The sequence below is a fragment of the Phyllobates terribilis genome, unplaced genomic scaffold, assembly GCF_046119375.1.
Source record: "Phyllobates terribilis strain yellow unplaced genomic scaffold, ASM4611937v1 Scaffold_6__1_contigs__length_29720123, whole genome shotgun sequence".
NCBI classification, from domain to species: domain Eukaryota; kingdom Metazoa; phylum Chordata; class Amphibia; order Anura; family Dendrobatidae; genus Phyllobates; species Phyllobates terribilis.
The window spans coordinates 27,182,034-27,201,375 of NW_027362766.1; the positions used below are offsets into that span (position 1 = coordinate 27,182,034).

At 44.7% G+C, this 19,342-nt stretch overlaps 1 protein-coding gene across 2 annotated transcripts in view; it reads left to right on the top strand.

The window, feature by feature from the left end:
- The window catches only part of LOC141152646 (embryonic protein UVS.2-like), a 95,418-nt gene that overhangs the window by 74,860 nt on the left and 1,216 nt on the right, over nt 1–19,342 (top strand). For both annotated transcript variants that reach the window (XM_073637203.1, XM_073637204.1), the window contains exon 10: nt 18,927–19,137. In XM_073637203.1, coding sequence (XP_073493304.1) covers nt 18,927–19,137 — 211 coding nt within the window. The remainder of the gene's footprint in view (nt 1–18,926; nt 19,138–19,342) is intronic.

A 19,342-nucleotide genomic window follows, 5' to 3' on the forward strand; every position in this document is an offset into this window, starting at 1 on the left:
TCGATGAAGCGACAACAGGCTCTGCTAAAACTAATTTGTTTAGGTGACAAACTGCACGCACACTGCAGCACAGTTGTTGAAAGGTATAAAAGACTAGACAGATCTGTGGCTCTTGCGGCTGAACCTACAGCCAGGCATGATCATGTGTGATAATGGCTGCAATCTGATGGTGGCTCTGAAGCGTGTCAACCTTGCACATGTACCATGCCTGGCCCATGTGCTCAACTTAGTTGTTCAGCGGTGTCTGAAAACCTACTCAGTTTTGCCTGATCCACTTGTGAAGGTATGCCGCGTGTGCGCCTATTTCCGTAAGTCCAGCATGGGCTGGAACATATTGCATATGTCAGCAATGCATTGTGAGCAGCACAGTGAAGTAGTTGAATACCAGCTACAACATGCCCGATGGTATTCTGGTCAGCCTCTGCACATAGCAACTGACGAGTGGATGTCTGGCTTCTGTGAGGTTCTACAAAGCTTTGAGGAATCAACTAAGGTGAAGGAGCAGTGATGATGCCATAATCAGAGTAACATTCCACTTCTGTGTCTACTCAAATGCTCGCTGCTCACAATTAAAGAGGAAGCTTTGCATATGGAGATGAAGGAAGAAAGTACATAGGGTGACGCTACCCAGCCCAGCATTATTTCATCTTCTCAGCATGGATTTCGTGATAATGAGGAGGAGGAGGCCGAGGAGGAGGAACAGGACATGGTTGCCTGCACTACAGAGGGTACAACCCACAACAGCTTCATCCAGTCTGTTCAGCGCAGATGGGCTGAGGGGAGGAGATGAAGAGTCATTCTCCTGGTGGGGACAGGGAAGCCTTGTCTGTTGGGAGTATGGCACATATAGCTGACTTTGTGTCCAGCTGCCTTTCCTATGACCCTCACGTTATACACATTTTGCCCAACAATGATTACTGGTTGTTCACCCTTCTTGACTCTTGCTACAAGGAACACTCTCTATCTCTCTTTCGGGTGGCAGAAAGGGCTAGTAAAATGTTGTAATACCAGCAGGCCCTAGTCAATTAGTACAAAAATTCCCATCTGATAATGCTGGCAGTAGAGGTCATAGATCCTTAGGCAACCAAGGAGGAGAGAAGAGGAAGTCACACACCAGGTCCAACAGAGGCATGGGAACAATATCAAAGGTCTGATTTAGTTTCATTACACCCTCTCAGCGCCCAGGCCCTGATGCTTGGGGTAGTCTGACAAGGAGGGAAACGCTTTGGAAGCATTAAGGGAGTACCTAGCCGACCTACCAGATTCCTCTGTGTCATACAACTATTGGGTATCCAGGCTGGACATGTGGCATGAACTGTCCCTCTATGCCTTGGAGGTGCTAGCCCGCCATGCAGCTAGCATTTTGTGAGAGCTAGTTTTTAATGCCGCCAGAGGCATAGTAACTGATAGGTGAATCCGCCTGTCAACTGAAAATGCTGACAGGCTGACTCTTATCAAAATGAAAAAGGCCTGTATTGGCCCTGACTTTTCAACCTTACCAGATGACAGCAGCGGCACATACTGTAAAGCCAATTCAAATGTTCCTTTTTTCTGGTATATTCCCATGCACCCTTTCATACCCAAAAAGGGTAAGAGTGGCAGTGGTATTGGAGGAAGAATAAAAGTCGGTTGCCATCTATTAAATTGTCCAGTATTCCTTTGGCGCTCCCTGAGACCGCTGCACCATTGTTTACTTGTGAAATATCTCCATACGGAGCCAAAGCGGCAGGAGCAGCCTGGTCTATTTGGATGTGTGAGGACCTGCGGTTATCCAACCACCGGGTTAAACTACTGAGGACCTGCGGTGACGTGGTATCTGGTCCGGTAGGATCGTGTGACCACTTGAGGAGCACGGAGTTGCGAGGCAAACACCTACAGGACGGTACTACAAATAGAGGTGACCCGGAGCCTCATTAATCACACGCTTAATCTTGGTTGTGTAGACTTACACAACCATCACAGGTGAGTGTACTGCCACTTTTTAAATTATTTAAATAGCCCTGTGAGTCTACACATGCGCCCTTTCTTTTCTTTTCGCAAAAAGGGCATATGGCTCATAGAATCTTCTTCTCCTCTTCTTCCTCCATTATATCAACAGGGTCATCATGCGGCCCTCTATCTGAATTTTTAGAGGATCATTGGGCGGCACTTGCTCCAAATTTTTAGAGTGTCTTCATGCGGCACTTGTTCAAAATTTTTAGAGGGTCATCAGGAGGCACTCGTTCAAAATTTTTTATAGGGTTATCACATGGCACTCGCTCCTAATTTTTAGAAGGTAAATAGTTGGCCCTCACTCAATCTTTATAGGGTCATCAGGTGGCCCTCACTCAAAATCTTTATAAGGTCATCAGGCAGCCCTCACTTTTAAAATTTTTATAGGGTTATCATGTGGCCCTCATTCAAAATCTTTAGAGTGTAAACAGGCAGCCCTAATTTTTAAAAAGTCATCAGGCGGCACTCACTCTAAATTATAAGAGGGTCAGCATGCGGCACTCACTTCAAATTATTAAAGGGTCATCATGCAGTAATGATTAAAAATTTTTAGAGGGTCATCATGCTGCACACGTTCAAAACTTTTTAAAAGGCCATCATGCGCCAATCGTTCAAGATTTTTGTCTTCCAGGGTGTATTGCAGTTCCTCCTACTTTTTTGCAGCCATTGCACTTAGTGCATAGGCTTTACTAGTAGAGATGAGTGAACATTTCAGTGTTCGGTGCGGAAATGATCGCCATATATTTAAACATTCGCCAAATTTATTCCTCGAATGTTCATCGAACATTACCGAACAACTAATTCAATGGGGGGATAAAAAAAATGCATATACAACACCTTCAAATGGGTCCAAAAGCAGCCAAAGCACATAAAATAAGGGGTAGACACCAGGAAAGTGCCATTAATTGACCCAGAGTACAAGTACTATAATTATTATTACTATTACAGCGACATTTATTCCGTGGAGCGTTACATGTGAAAAGGGGTCACCGACTGGTACAAGAGGAGAGAGGACCTTGCCCGCGAGGGCAAACAAACAATGTACAAGGGAAGGGTGAGGATACAGTAGGTCAGGGTACAGCTAATCATGTAGCGGTATGCTGGAGAAAGGGTTACTATAGATTGTACGCTTGTCACAAGAAGTGGATCTTCAGCTTCCTTTTCAAGGTTTCCACGGTAGGCGACAGTCTGATGTGTTGAGGCACAGTGTTACAGAGTAGGTGAGATGCACGGGACAAATCTTGTATGCGATCGTGACAAGAAGAGATAAGAGGGAAGTAGAGAAGGAGAACTTTGAAGGATGGGAGGTTACGTGCAGATAAATAGTACAGGGAGACTAGGTCACACATGTATGGAGGAGACAGGTTTTCGAAGGCTTGGTATGCCAAAGTTAGGCTTTTCAACTGCAGTGTCTGGGCAACAGGGAGCCAGCGCAGGGATTGACAGAGGGGAGAAGCCTGGGAATAGCAGGGTGACAGGAGGATTAATCAGTCAGCACAGTTTAGGATAGATTGGAGGGGTGCGAGAGTGGTAGAAGGGAGGCCACAGAGCAGGAGCTTATAGTATTCGAGGCGGGAGATGATGAGGGCGTGCACTGGTTTTTTTCTACATTCATGGTTGAGGAATGTGCGGATCCCCGAGATACTTTGGAGTTGGAGACAGCAGCCAGTGGAAAGGGCTTGGATCTAACGTTTGAAGGACAGATCAGAGTCAAGCTTGCGGGACTGGGGAGAGTGGGCAGCCATTCACTTTGATGAATAGGTCAGTTGGGGCGGATGAATGAGTTGGTGGAAAGATGAAGCATTCTATTTTATTTATGTTAATTTTTACAAATCTAGCAGAGAAGAAAGATGAAATACAGGACACACATTGTGGGATTCTGGTTTTTAAAGAGGTGATATCAGGTCCAGAGAGGTAAATCTGTGTGTCATCAGCATAGAGGTGATGCTGAAAGCCGTGAGACCATGAGCTGTCCCAGGCCGAAGGTGAAGATGGAGAAGAGCCTGGGTCCTAGAACTGAACCTTGGGAGACACTGACACATAGGGGGTGAGATGAGGAGGTGGTGTGTGAGTGGGAGACACTGAATGTCCTGTCTGATAGGTATGAAAAGATCCAAGGCAGGGCCAAGTCTGTGATGCCAAGAGATGAGAGTCTGTAGTGAGAGGGTATGGTCTACTGTGTCGAAGGCAGATGATAGGTCTAGGAGGAGGAGGACAGAGTAGTCTTGCTTGGATTTGGCAGTTAGTAGGTCATTGGTGACTTTAGTTTCAGTTTCAGTGGAATGGTGAGGTCGGAAGCCAGATTGTAAGCAGTCAAAGATGGAGCAGAAGGAGAGGTGGGAGGACAGTTCAAAATAGACAGTAGTTTGGAGGCATAGGGGAGAAGTGAGATGGGGTGATAGTTAAACATAGCTAAATATAGGATGGGTCAAGAGAGGGCTTTTGGAGGATGGGTGTGATCGAAGTATGTTTGAATCATGAGGGGAAGGCACCAGTTGTTAGTGACAGGTTGAAGAGGAGGGTTAGGCTTGGGATGAAGACTGTGGTACAGTTTGGAATGAGGTGGGATGGTATTGGGTCAAGTTCACAGGTGGTGAGATGTGATTTGGAGAGTAAAGATGATCTTCCGTGATGGCAGAGAAGCTGGTTATGAAGGAGGAGAGTTGAGTCTTTATGAGAAGAGGCTGTTGGGACTTTAAGCAAAAGTTTTGCCCTATGTTGTCAATCTTCTGCTTGAAGAATGAGGCTAAGTCTTCAGCAGAGATGATAGGAGAGGAAAGGAGAGGTAGGTCGAACTGGTGGACAGAGGAGGGACTTGAAAGTACTGAATAGCTGTTTAGGGTCATGAGACACGTATGATATGAGACATGAGAAGTAGGTTTGTTTTGCTGCAGTGAGCAATTGTGCAGCATTTTTAAATCTTCTGTTACCGGACTCCACTCCCTTTCTTTGGCAGTCAAACAGCAATACGCCTTGTAGATGAGGGGCAGGAAAAACATGTGCTTCAGTAGATGACAAGTGTTGCATCAAGTGGCCTCTGCTCCTCTTCCTCCACATTAACATCACACACAGTACAGTCCTCAGAGGTGCCACCCCACTTACCCTTGTTTTCACCCACGTCGCAACTCTAAAATCGGCCAACTGCTTGTGGGGAAGCACAGATGGGCAAGTCTGCAGAGCTGTTCAAACATTCTATTCCGGGGCATCAGAGGTCTGATCCAAACTTCACAAATTCAAGAGGGGGAAAGCATGTGTAGCGATGCCCATAATTTTTTTCAGTTGATCCGGGCCCGGATGAAGTAAGGTACAAGAAGGATCCAAACCCTCGTCACCAGACGTTAATCCCTGAGGGTGGGCATGGATGGGTTGGAGAATGAAACAAATAGAGACTAGAACATGGAGAACTAAACTAATAGAAAACATGGTGTGGAGAACTGAACTAATAAGACAACAGAGGTTGGAAAACTAACCTACTAAACAGCTAGGGTTGGAGAACTAAACCACTATACTCCACGGGATGGCGAACTAAATCACTAGACATGAAGGTGTCACTAGACAGCAAGTGTTTGAATCCCCAAGGTTTGCGGGACAAACTTCTGTATCTAACACTTCCTCCAGTGCTTCGGCATTCTCCACCTCCTCTAGGGCCTCCAACTGTGCCCTCAACCTCTGCCCTAATGAGACACACATTCCAACAGTGCAGAGAGAATCCCTCCACCTCCATACTGCGCAGCCAGGGCTCACCGCAATCAGGCAGTGTTAAAATAATATGCCCTGCAGATCGCAGTCATACAGCTGAAGAGTTGTGGACAGCTCTCCAGTTTGAGCAATGGCTGTCTCCACTGAACCTGGAGCAAGAGGAGGCAGTGTGCGATAATAGTGCATACCTGGTGGCGGCCCTACGCCGGGGCAACCTCAGACACGTGCCTTGCATGGCTCGCATCCTCAACCTGATGGTGCAGAAATTCTCTGCCACTATCCCAGCCTGGAAGCGCTGCTGCAGAAACCATGGTATCTGTGTGCTCACTTAAAACTAGAAAAATGAGCAGGATCTTTAGTATAAAAGCCAGACTACTACGAGCAAACTCCTTCATGATGATAGAGGCCACCATCTCCTTAGTTTGCTGGTACTTGTCTGTGGGAATGAGCTTGTCTCCAACCAGCCAGGAATATCCAGTGAATGGCACGCCACGGTTTGGTATTAGCACCCAGTACCAAAAGCAAAGCCGTCCACAATTTCCGTACCTCAGAAATTTTATTTGGTAGACTGGCTGAGCAAACATTAGTTTCTTACAAAGATGCTGAAGACACTGAGTTGCAGTAGGTGCAAGTTTCCCCATTCCTGTTTGTTATTGTTAGATATCAGAGGGAGAACATAACTGGGCTTTGCCAAGGTGCCATATTGCATCTTAAGTCTTATAAACCCTGCACTTGTGACCTTAAATTCTACAGGATGGTGGGGAAGGAGACAGTAGGTTGTGGAGTTGCATTAGCTCCGGTGGTGTTAAGGTGGCAGTGAGGCAATGGCAGGCTGTAGGCTGTCTTGAAGAGATGGGTTTTCAGGTTGTATCCGAAGGATCCGAATGTGGTGGCTAATCGGACGTGTTGAGGCACAGAATTCCAGAGGATGGGGGATACTTGTTAGAAGTATTGGAGGTGATTGGGTGAGGAACAAATAAGTGTGGAGAGAAGGAGGTCTTGGGAGGACTGGAGATTACGTAAGGGCATATATCGGGAGATTAGTTCAGAGATGTACGGAGAAGAAAGGTTATGGATGGCTTTGTATATCAGTGTTAGTAGTTTGAACTGGATACGCTGGGCAATTGGGAGTCAATGAAGGGATCTTATAGATTTTAATCTTATAGATTGCTGGAGCCAGTCCACAGTAAAAAATCAGTCATAGAGGGCCCACCAGAGAACCGGAGACTCCACCTGTGGGCCCTAGCTTCGTCATCAGGAGAGTTCGTAGCGCAAACCTTGCAGGTTATGATGATGATAGAGGCCACCATATCCTTAGTTTTCTGTTACTTGGAATGCAAGTTCAAGTATGCAGTCAGCCACCCACCTACAGGCCGCAATACTAAATTGCCACATTTCTAGACAGCTGCTTGCACTTGAAATGTTGCCTTTTAGGCTCGTGGAGGCGGAAACTTTTCACAAGCTGATGGCGGCGACCGGGTCTCCATTTTCGGTCCCCAGTCACCACTATTTCTCCCGCTATCGTCCCCGCCGTCTACAAGCATGGGTCCCAGAACATTACCCGTGCCCTCCCCAGTGCACTTAGTAGGAAGGTCCACCTAACCACAAACACGTGGACAAGTGAATGTGACCAGGGACGGAACATCTCACTGGAGCCAGTCCACAGTAAAAAAGCAGCCATAAAGTGTCCGGGAACCTTCACACAGACTTTTCTGTGGGCTGCTTCTCGGCAGGGTTGGACGGCCTATCAGCGAACCGGAGACTCCTACAGTTTGCCTTGGCTTCTCCTTCAGGAGAGTTCATAGTGCCAAGGTCGTAATGATGATGGAGGTCACCATATCCTTAGCTTGCTGATGGCACTTTTCTAAGGGAATCAGCTTGGATTCAATTAGCCTGGAATATTTCCAGTGAACTAAGGCATGACGCCATGGTATTAGCAGTACCCCCAGTACCATTAGTGAAGCCATTCACAATTTCCTTCTCAGGAATTTTATTTGGTAGACTGAGTGGCTGCCCAAATACATTTGTTTGTCACAAAGGAGCTGAAGATACAGAGTGGCAGTAGGTGCAAGTTTCTCCAGCATGTTAGATATCAGAGGGGGAACAGAGAGAACAGCACAGTGGCTCAGTGTTTAGCACTGAAGCCTTGCAGCGCTGGGGTCCTGGGTTCAAATCCCACCAAGGACAACATCTGCAAGGATTTTGTATGTGCTCCCCATGTTTGCGATGGTTTTCCCTCAGTAAAAAGCAGCCATAGAGTGTCCAGAAACCTTCACACATACTTTTCTTAGCCAGGGCTGCTTCTCGGCAGGGATGGACGGGCCTTCCAGAGAACCAGAGTATCCTTTGGTGGGCCCTGGCTTCTCCTTCAGGAAAGTTCATAGCGCAAACCTTGCAGCTACCATGGGGCTCTTTAGCAGGGGAGAAAAATGGTCCCTCAGAACCAGTCCTCTGGTGTGCCCAATATACTTCAGTCTGACAATGCTTCTTGGTGAGAGTTGTATTTCACAACAGCCATATTCTTTAGCTCAGTGAAAAGACTGACATAGAGTGAAACCATATCTAATCTGTCTGTCATTTCTCTCAGGAAGTCCTCTAATGCAGCTTGTTGCATAAATAATGGAAGCCTGTCCAACATCAGCTCACACTTCTCGGAGGTGCTTAGTCCAGACAAAGTTCTTTCTTTACACCTTGAATTTGATCACTACAGAGTTGAACAATGGCCTGATCTGCAATGCTATTTTTTAGAAAAAATGTGCATAAGCAAAGCCACAGTTTAGGCCACTGAAGGTCATTAAGCGAAACTCATACAGCGTTCCCACAGACTGAAAGAGGGGTATCAAGACTTTCAAGACAGCCAAGAGTTCCCTGTCCTCCCCAAGAGGATGACATTCCATGTTCTCCTCCTCATCCTCCTCATTATCACCCAATCTGCATTGAGATGAGATGAGGCTGGGCTGCATAGTTCCTTGCTCCGCCTGCAATGCCTCCTCTTTAACTGTGAGCACCGATTGTTTCAGTAGACAATGGAGACAAGTGGAGTCCTCAAAGTTTTGGAGGACGGCACAGATATCAGACATCCATGCCCACTCATCAGCTCTTATGTGCGGAGGCTGACCTAAATGCCGATGGGCGTGTTGAAGCTGGTACTCAACAACTGCCCTATTCTGCTCACAAATCCATCCCAAAATTTGCAACGTTGATTTCCAACATGTGGTGACATTGCACAACAGTCGGTGAGCTGGAAGCTGCAAACGCTGCTGAAGCACTGCCACGGTGGCAGAAGCTATAGCTGACTTTCTGAAATGGGTACACACTAGTGATGAGCGAGCGTGCTTGGCTGTTTTCCGACTATCTTCAGTGTGCTCGGTGTTATGTTTGAATCACTCCCTTGTGCATGATTTGCGACTGTTTGACAGCTTATTACATGTGAGGAATGCCTGTTTCTTAGGCATTTCTCACATGTAATAAAGCTGTCAAACAGTCGCAAATCATGCACACGGGAGTGATTCAAACATAACACCGAGCATGCTTTTAATACTCGGCGAGCACTAGAGCATGCTCGCTGAAAGGGTTAACAGAACATACTCGCTCAACACTAGTACACACGCGTTGTACTTTCACAAGCAGCTCTGGCAGATCTGGGTAGATTTTGAAAAACTGCTGAACCACTAATTTGAGCACATTTAGTGCTCTCTCAATACTAATGTGTACCCCTATATGGAGAACAATATCATCACCGAAAAATTAAAAGTTGAAATATAGCCTACTTTATATACCACGGTACTAAGAAAACCAATTTCGATTATATCTTGTGTACCCCTGTGACAAAAATATCTGCACTAAAGAATTAATTTCACTATAGCAGAACTAGTATAATGGTGACTGACAACTCTTCCTCTACAGCCAACCCAGCAGATGGAGACCCAATCAGGATTCTCCACATTTCCAAAAAATAGTGGCAGACACCAGCAAAGTGGCATTAATTTCACCAGAGTAGAAGAAGTTTAATGGAGACAGAAACCTCTTCCACTACAGCCAAACCCAATAAATGGAGACCCAATCAGGATTCCCCATATTTCCAAAAATTAGTGGCAGACACCAGAAAAATGGCATCAATTTCACTACAGTATAACTAGTGAAATTAGGACAGATACTTCTTCCAGTACAGCCAACCCTGTAGAAGGAGAATGAATCAGAAGTGTTTACATTTCACTAAATTAGGGTCTAAAACCACCAAAGTGGCATCAATTTCACTAGAGTTTAAGTTTTTTAACGGGGACCCACTCGGCTTCCACCACAGCCAACCCAACAGATGGAGACACAATCAGAACTGTTCACATTTAAAACAATTAGGGCCTAACACCACTATTTCCATGGCCTACAGATTAGAGATGGTGGAGTTCAACCTCTTAGCTTTGTCATGCGCAGGAGTAAACAATCTTTTACTTGACCACAAACTGCGGAACCGAGGCCTGGCTGCAGTGCTGAGAGAGGGCGGAGTACAGTGCAATGGACAAACTGCTAGACCGTGAGTGAGTTGCAGGCAGAGATGTTACAGTGGATTGAGAAACATGTGGTATGCTCAGTGAAACAAACACAGCAGGCATGTCCACTTCTGTTACAGCTGATGGGCTCTCACTCAGCCTGACCGGAGCGAGTTTACAACCGTAGGTTCTGCGGTTGGAGACCTGCATGACAATACTTGGCACGGCAACAGAGGAAGAGGAAGAAGCAGCAGATACGTTTGATGGGGCGGCTGATGGTTGTTTATTGAAAACCAATTTTGAATTTATCATGTTTGTGTACCCCTTTGTGGAGAACAATATCTGCACCAAATAATTAATTTCACTACAGTATAACTATACGAATAGCTGGAGACCAAAACCTCTTCCACTACGACCAACCCAGGAGATGGAGACCTAACAGGAGTGTTCACATTTCCCTAAATTAGGGCCTAACACCAACAAAGTGGCATCAATTTCACTAGAGTAGAAGTAGTATAATGGAGACAGAAACCTCTTCCACTACAACCAAACCCAATAGATGGAGACCCAATCAGGATTCTCCACATTTAAAAAAATTAGTGGCAGACACCAGAAAACTGGCATTAATTTTCCTACAGTAGAAATTGTAGAATTAGGTACGACACCTCTTTTCCTACGGCCAACCCACTAGATAGAGACCCTATCAGGATTCCCCACATTTTCAAAAATTAGTGGCAGACACCAGCAAATTGGTATTAATTTCCCTACAGTAGAAATTGTAGAATTAGTAACGACACCTCTTGCCTACAGCCAATCCAGTAGATGGAGACTCTATCAGGATTCCCCACATTTCCAAAAATTAGTGGCAGAAACCAGAAAAGTGGCATCAATTTCTCTACAGTAGAAATAGTATAATTAGGATCGATACCTCTTCCAGTACAGCAAGCCCAGTAGATGGAGACTCAATCAGAAGTGTTTACATTTCTCTAAATTAGGGCCTAACACAACCAAAGTGGCATCAATTTCACCAGAGTATAAGTAGTTTAATGGAGATAGAAACCTCTTCCATTACAGCCAAACCCAAAAGATGGAGACCAAATCAGGATTCTCCACATTTCCAAAAATTAGTGGCAGACACCAGCAAAGTGGCATTAATTTCACTAGAGTAGAAATTGTAGAATTAGGAACTAACACCTCTTCCACTACAGCCAACTCAGCAGATGGAGACTCAATCAGGAGTGCACCATCCTCTCTAGTCATTCACCACGTGTCAGACTTGAACTTTGTTGTACAGTTGCATGAGCTGGTCTAAAAAATGTGTGAAAGGACTCACAGAAATTGCTTCTGCAACTTACAATACCGCTTGCTGCTAATATTTTGGCATTGACGTGCCAGAGGTTGGAAGTGTAGAGCTACGATGAACTCTGTGTGCCTCACTGCTGGCTTGGGGAAAACCTATGTTAAGGTTGTGTAAAAGCGTGTTTCGATACTCCAGCATTCGCGGGTCCCTTTCAATGGCAGGAAGCATCTGGCAAAATTTACTCTTATAACGTGGATCTAACAGAGTGGCAAGCCAGTAGTCAGTACTATTTAGAATCATAACTATAGGGGGATCATGTTACAAATAATGCAGCAAGAATGCGCTCACATGTCGGGCTCTTAACTGAGGTTCAAACCTTTGCTGTGTTGGTGACTGGGTAATTCTGATGCTTGTTTCCTCCATCCCCTCCTGCCAAACACAAACAGAGAGGGGATGATTATCCTTTTCATGTTCTGACTGTTGCTTGCCCATCATCTCTACCTCTTCCATTTGCTCCTCGCCTTCACTAACACCTTCACTAACAGTTTTTCTGGTATCGCCAACCCCCCTCGATCGCAGTGAACCACCCTCCCTTGGCATCCTAGTGTATGACTTTAGTAACAGAAGAAAGTATTTTTTTAGTGTGGATGAGTCCTGTATAACATACGAGATATGCTATGAACAACTTCAAATAGAGATGTCCCCTACCGTATCACATTAGTAACAGAAGAAAGTATATTTTTATTGTTGATGAGGCCTATATAACATACGAGATATTCTCCAAACTAATTCAAACTGAGATATTCCCTGCTGTATAACATTAGGAATCGAAAAAAGTATTTTTTGATTGTGGATGAGGCCTGTATAACTTAGAATATATGCTCCAAGATATTTCAAACTCAGATGTAGCCTGCCATAACACGGTAGTAATAGTAAAAAATAGATTTTTTTTACTCTGTATGAGCTCTGCATACAGCTGAATTTCACCGCCACTAAAATAGTAGGTGGCTTTTAGCACATTTGCGATACAAAAAAATCTTTTGTGGACTCTGTCTAGCAAGACAAAAAATATTTTTTCTACTCTGAAAACAGCTGAGGTTCACTGCAACTAACGTAGTAGCTGACGTATAGCAGAGTGTATAACGTTTGCCACTCAAAAAAATCTTTGGTGGATACTGCCAAGCAATAGAAAAAAAACAATTTTGTTTACTCTAAAAACAGCTGAGGGTCACCGCCACTAAGATAGTGGGTGGCTTTTAGCACAAAAAAATCAATCATTTGTGGACTCTGCCTGCAAACAGAAAAAATATATTTGTTTACTGTGCATACAGCTGAAGTTCACCCACCAAAAAAATAACAAACTGGTCTAACACATCTTGCACTATCACATTAGCAACTTAAAAAAAAGGTTTTTGTTCTCTGCACTCAGAAGCCCTGCACTGACAAGCTCCGCAGATAGCTGAATTTCAACCCCATGAAATCAAAAAGTGGCCTACAAGGGCTTGCTTGCTTTATCACATTAGCAAGTGCAAAAATAGATTGAAGGCTACTGGAGCACAGTATAATTGGTGCACAACACTGTTCTATGCCATGGGCCCTGCTGTTTCTGTCAGAATCTCAGTAATTGTGTAACACGGGCACTTTAGATGCAGTGACACAGAAACACAGAGCAGCCAATACGGGGTTAATAAACAGGGGAAGTTTATAATAACAGGGTAAATCTCCACACAGGGAGTATCAGGGGAAAATATGGGGGAAAGACAAGGGAAAAGCAGGTAAAAGTCTATCACTGACAGTTCACAGTTTAACTGGATGTAGCAGAGTCGAACCGGTTATAATCAACAGTTTTTTGTTACTTAGCTGACTCGCGCTCCTCACAAGGCAGATGCATGCTAATGCCGGTGTTGATTTTTCAGGCGTCCCCGCCCAAACAATGCTCTGTCTTCTGGCGGCAGTGGGCGGTCTCCGGTTTTACCCGCTGAGCCCCTAGTCCATAACACGGCACCTCACGTGCCCGGCTCCACCGACCCTGCGTCTCTTCTCTAGTCGGCCTGACTCCTCCGGTCCACTGCACTCGGCTCTTGCTCCCAGTCCTGGAGCCAGGAGCCTGGACCCTCTCACACTGCTCTGCTGAGCAGGACCCTGCTCCGCTTTTCCGCGCAAAACATACTCGTATCTTCCTCTCTCTAGTCAGACCAGGAGTCCCCTGATCACCTGACCTCCCAGCTTTGTCCCTGGACACACCCCCAACTTCTCAGTCACATGACTCCTGTGCTTGCAGTCTGTCTCCCCCCTGCAACAGGAGGTACAGGCCCGGCAGTTCCGGATCCCTTGATCTGAAAGCACTTACACCCTGGTCTTCCCCCTTACAATTGCACAAGAAAAAAAAATGTGCTGCAAGGTCAATTGAACAGGTACACAGCAAAGAACTTATCTACACTATCTAACTTCCAAACAAGCGCCCATCTATCTAGCTAATATCTCTCAGTACACAGGCGCACACTCAGCAGCGTCTGTCTCCTTCAGTGACATGGATAAAATGGTGCTGAGGAAGCATGGCCAGTTTTTATATAGAGAGGACATGTGATTTCAGCAGCCAATTGCAGAAGCCCTTGTGTCTGGACAGTGTGGATGCTTCTTGCGCTCTAATTGGCTAGCCGCGCTTTCCTGATTTAAAGAAGTTGTCCACTACTTTATATGAACCCCCCAATGTATCCCCCCGGGGCCCAGAAGTGTTTTTGTAAATACCTTGCGGTGCCTTTTCTGCCTCTGAGCGGCACTATCGCTGGCCGCTCAGAGGCATCACGTGAACCGTCACTGATGTCACGTCAAGTGAGGCGTGACATTAGTGACGCACTCTCCACGGTGGAAGCTGGGCTGTGGGTGGGGTTACCCCCTGCATCACACCCAGAATCCATGGCACGCTTTCCCAGTGAAAACCCTGGCCACAACCCAGCAGCCACCGGTGGAACGCAGAAGAGGGACCCTTGGCTGCAGCCTGGACTTGTCGTGACGTCAACGGATGTCAGAGCCGGCTGCAGCCGGGGGTCACGTGATGCCTGTGAGCAGCCAGTGATAGCGCCACTCACAGGCAGAAAAGGCACCAAAGGTATTTAGAGGAACACTTATGGGCCCTGGGGGAATACATTGGGGGATCATATAAAGTAGTGGACAATCCCTTTAAAGTTACCTCCTACAAGAAGAAAAAAAAATTACAAGCACGCCGCTGATCTGACCTGTTCTGAGCTATCACCAATTCCCCCAGCCATCTACCATGTTCCCCCGCTCATCATACACAAGCACTATGCGAGCAAAACAGTTAAAAACGCTGTAGTTGCCCCGCAATCACATTCCCGCATTTATTCTCCGAACGTTGCAGATTTTTCCAGAATTTAAGAAATTTTGCTCGCATTTCCGATCACGAATCCGAATGTGCCATATTCGTGTCGAACTTAAGTTGTAAGATCGGATTTCAAACAAATTCACTCATCAATAATTACTAGTCTAGGAATCCCACTCCTTGAAAATGGAAACAAAATGTTTTCTGAGGCCATTCTCTATGTGTCTCCCAGGGTGTATTGCAGTCCCTCCTTGTAATTTTGGCATCACTTGCACTCAATCATAGGCTTTATGAGTGTATAAGTCCAACTACTTAACAATTTTAACAGAATGTGTATGAGACCCTCCTTTATGTGTAATACAGGGTGTATCGGGGTCTCTCTTCCTTCTAATTTTTGGCAGTTCTTGCATTGTCCGCATAGGCTTTGCGAGTTTCAGAGTCCCTCCAGTATAAATTAAACAGGATGTGTCTGATCATGTCACACACCACATGCTCAGATAAGGTAGTAACATGTAAAAATTACATTTACCAGTGACTACCAGTGGGTGTAGTTTTATTTTGCCCTCTACTATGTCATCTACTAAAGTCATCGGCAACAGCGAAATACAGTGAGAGATGGCCCGGCTATTGAGGGGTGGAGGAGGTGCTTTTTTTTTCTTTTCTTAATTCTGACTTATATAATAGTCATTATACAGAAAAAAAATGATTCCTAACATATTTTCCAGTAAAATCCATTTTATTTTCAGTTTTGTATGTTTTATTTTCAGCCCGTAAAAGTGGAGTAATATTCTGACAACATTGTTCACAGCAGCGACCTGGAAGTCAGAGATGCATCCAGACGTCTTCCCCATGCTGTTCTATTTGGGCACTTTTACCATCCATTTCAATGATTTTCCTTCCCCAGCTCTCCTGTTAGGGTCTGCCGGAAAAATGCTTGAGTTTCCCATTAACTTCTATTATACTTGTTCCTCACATCGAGCCCATCTGAACATCTGACCTGCTTGATTCGAGTATCAAGCACATGTTAATCCTCAATCATCACTAGTCATTATCAAAGAGATTTTTAAATATTAAAAAGCAACTGTACCACCATCATTTGCATAAAAAAAAATATTCACGCAAAGTAATTACCCAACTTTTAAAATAATGTAATATACACATTAGGGCAATGTAGTCAAATAAATATTATTACAGTAAATTAAATAGTCACTAAGCAATGTGAGAAAATGCAAAAAAAAATAAAAAATATATGTCATACTAACAATACTCCAATTAGTATTGTAAAATTTTTCATGATGAATTTTATGAATTTAATACTGGATAGGTGTCCATTACTACTTTTAATAGTGCACACTTAGCAATCATTGCTTGTTACAGTATTTGGTGATGCCACTTAAGATACCACATAGCAATTAAAGGGCTTGTCCAGTCCAAATCGATAACTCTGCAGTCTCTCTGTGTGACTGCAGACCTATGAATCTCCCCAAAGCACGCACTGTGCGCTGTGGGGATTGGCCGGTTTCAGACATGGGATTGGAGGGGATGTATGAGTTATATATACCCCCCGCCAGTGGGCACGACCTCGCTCTCCATACGCTTGTATGAAGCGAGGCCGCGCCTTCTAGTTGGTCACACCCACTGGACGGCCACGTCTGTAGTCAGTATGCAACTTTGGCTCAATACAAATGTATGGAGCGAGGCCGCGCTCACTGCCCGGGAGAATATACAGTTATACCTATCCCTGGTCAGTGGGTGCAGACTCGCTCCATACACTTGTACTGAGCCGAAGCTGCGTCCCTAGTGACAAGGCCGTATAGTGGCCATGGGCAACTAGAGGGAATGGCCTCGCTCAATACAACTGTATGAAGAGCGAGGATGTGTCCACAGGCGAGGGGTATGCATATCTCATGCCCTCCGGTCCCAGGCCAGAAACCGGCGAATCCCTGCAGCGTACAGTGCGTGCCCTGGGGGATTCATGAGTCTGCAGTCACACAGAGAGACTGCAGACTTATCGATTTGGACTGAGCAACCCCTTTAAGCTGCTGTGCAGAGAATAAGTTCTAAGGACATAAAATGTATTACCTACAACATGCCACGCTAATGAACCACATGACACAGTGCCCAGTATCCCGATGCAAGTTCTGCATAATGGTTTGTTTGGGAACACTGGATAGGTGTCCATTACTAGTTTTTTTAGTGCACACTTAGCAATCATTGCTTGTTACAGCATTTGGTGCATGTCAGGTGATCACCACCACATCCTTCATTGATTCTGGCATCCCAGAAGTTGCGCTGCACTTGTGCACAAAGCCCAAGTCCATTACTGATGCCACAGGCAAAATGCATGACTGTCCTAGATGGAGTATTATATCAAACTGAAACAAGTAAAAGCTACTGGACAGAGACAAACATTATAAGAGTTGTCCACTACTCGGACAAACCCCTCTCAATCAGCACTTTTGCCCCTGCAAAATATCAACAAATATACTCACCTTCAGTGCCGGTGCTGTTCTAGCTGTGTCGGCACGTGCTATCCCAGGGCTCATGTGACATTGCTCTGTCATGTGAGCCCTGCACCCAGTCAGCGCCGTCTTCACTCTCTCCACGTTCAGATGAATCAGACATAAAGAGGAAGGCAAATATATGGCTAATCACTCTCTCTCCCTCTTGATGTCTGATACGTCCAAAGGCGGGGAGTGTGAAGACAGCGCTGATTGGGTACAGGGCTCATGTGACAGAGCAAGAGAGTGAGTGTCCACACCACTGGAATAGCGCCGGCACCAGAGGTGAGTATAAGTGTTGTTATTTTACAGGAACTATTGGGAAGGGAAAAGAACAAAAGGTGGAAGAGAAGTGAACAGAAATTAATAAAATTAGCCTTTATTGAAATTCACTATTAAAATTGATTATTAAAATTTTCTTTGCAGATCACGTGCATCTATAGATTCATATAAGGTCACAATCTACATCAGGGGACTCAAACACATGACCTAAGGGCTGCATGCGGCCCCTCAGGCTCTGTTTTGCTGCCCTCGGGCCCCAGAGGCAATCGTGTCCAACGAGCCAGGGGCCGCCGACATCAATGCTTCTTTTCAATTGAATGTGCATCCGAGGACGTACATTCAATTGAAATTTATTACGGAGCAGAGACCAGCTCTCTACACCTTAATACTAATACAAGTCACCGGCAAATCAGAGCCAGCAGTTACCGACAGCATCCCTGCATGTCCGCACAGGACGTCACTGCTAAGAGCCCTGGCTGGGGAATTTTTGCGTGGGTGTGTAAAGAGCGAAAGAATGAGGTACATTGTGACAAGCAAGGGACAAGGATGAGAACATTTCAATAGGATGAAACCAGGATGGGAAAATTACTATAAGAATTGTATTCATTTCTATTCACTTCTTTTCCCCCTTTCTTCTTTTGCCTTCCCGAGTATCCATTCTTCAGTGTTGGTCTCTGGGCGAGAGATGTACAGTGTTCTCCTTCCACTTCTTTGTGTCTGGGCTAACAGTTTTCTTATACTCCAAACAGATCAGTTCAGCTTCTTGGGCCATTATTTATTCATTATGCTTTGATATATATAGAGCCATCTTTTACATGTGTCATACTTTATCTTGATGCCCTTATTATTTATTCTTCTCTTTTGTTGCACAACTTTTACTTATAGGCTTCATTGCCAAGTATAACACATTTGCTTCAATTGTTTGCTCCTCTGGGTGACTTTATTGCTATGACTTGTACTATCCAGCTCACCTCTCTTTATAAGTAGCAATTTTTGTTTTCTTGTATACTCTGAAATCTAAGAACATTTACTTTTCTATATCATAATACAATTATTAGACGTGTATCTCCATCTCTTGATGGCTCTTTATCCTTATTGAGAGAATCCTGTTACGTCTCGTTGTTCCTAGGTTGGGTAAAGTTTCACCGTGAGAGAGTAACCATCAATGCATGACGTTGTCTCACCGCTCTTCCCAACCATACACAAGTTACAATTTTCTGTTCTGTAAGAATCATAATAAATAATCCACATGTGATAGTGATGAAATATACAGACTTACATTAGCTCTACAATAGCCTGACAATGTTTCCTTCTGATCTTTACAGATTAGACTGACCGTTAGTGACTTCCAGATAGAGGATGGGGAAAATTGCCTATTCGATGCTTTTTATGTCGTGGATATCTACCGTAACCTTGGTTTATTCTGTGGTGAAAGAAGTATCCCTACCATTACCTCTGACTATAATATTATGACACTAAAGTTGAGAACTGATAAAACCATTCAGTTTAGAGGGTTCCTGGCGACATATACCTTTAGTAAGTATTACCGCCTCATCTCTATATTATCTTGTGCAATTAGGTATTAGATAATAATTCCATTATTCAGTAAAAAGTTTGATAGGGTCACAAAGGATGATGTGTCATACATATGACTTTCTAGAAGTTATTACGTTTTACAGATATAGATTTTTAATATTTTTCATTGTGTACAACTTCACTTGGTAAAAAGGACCTAGAATCC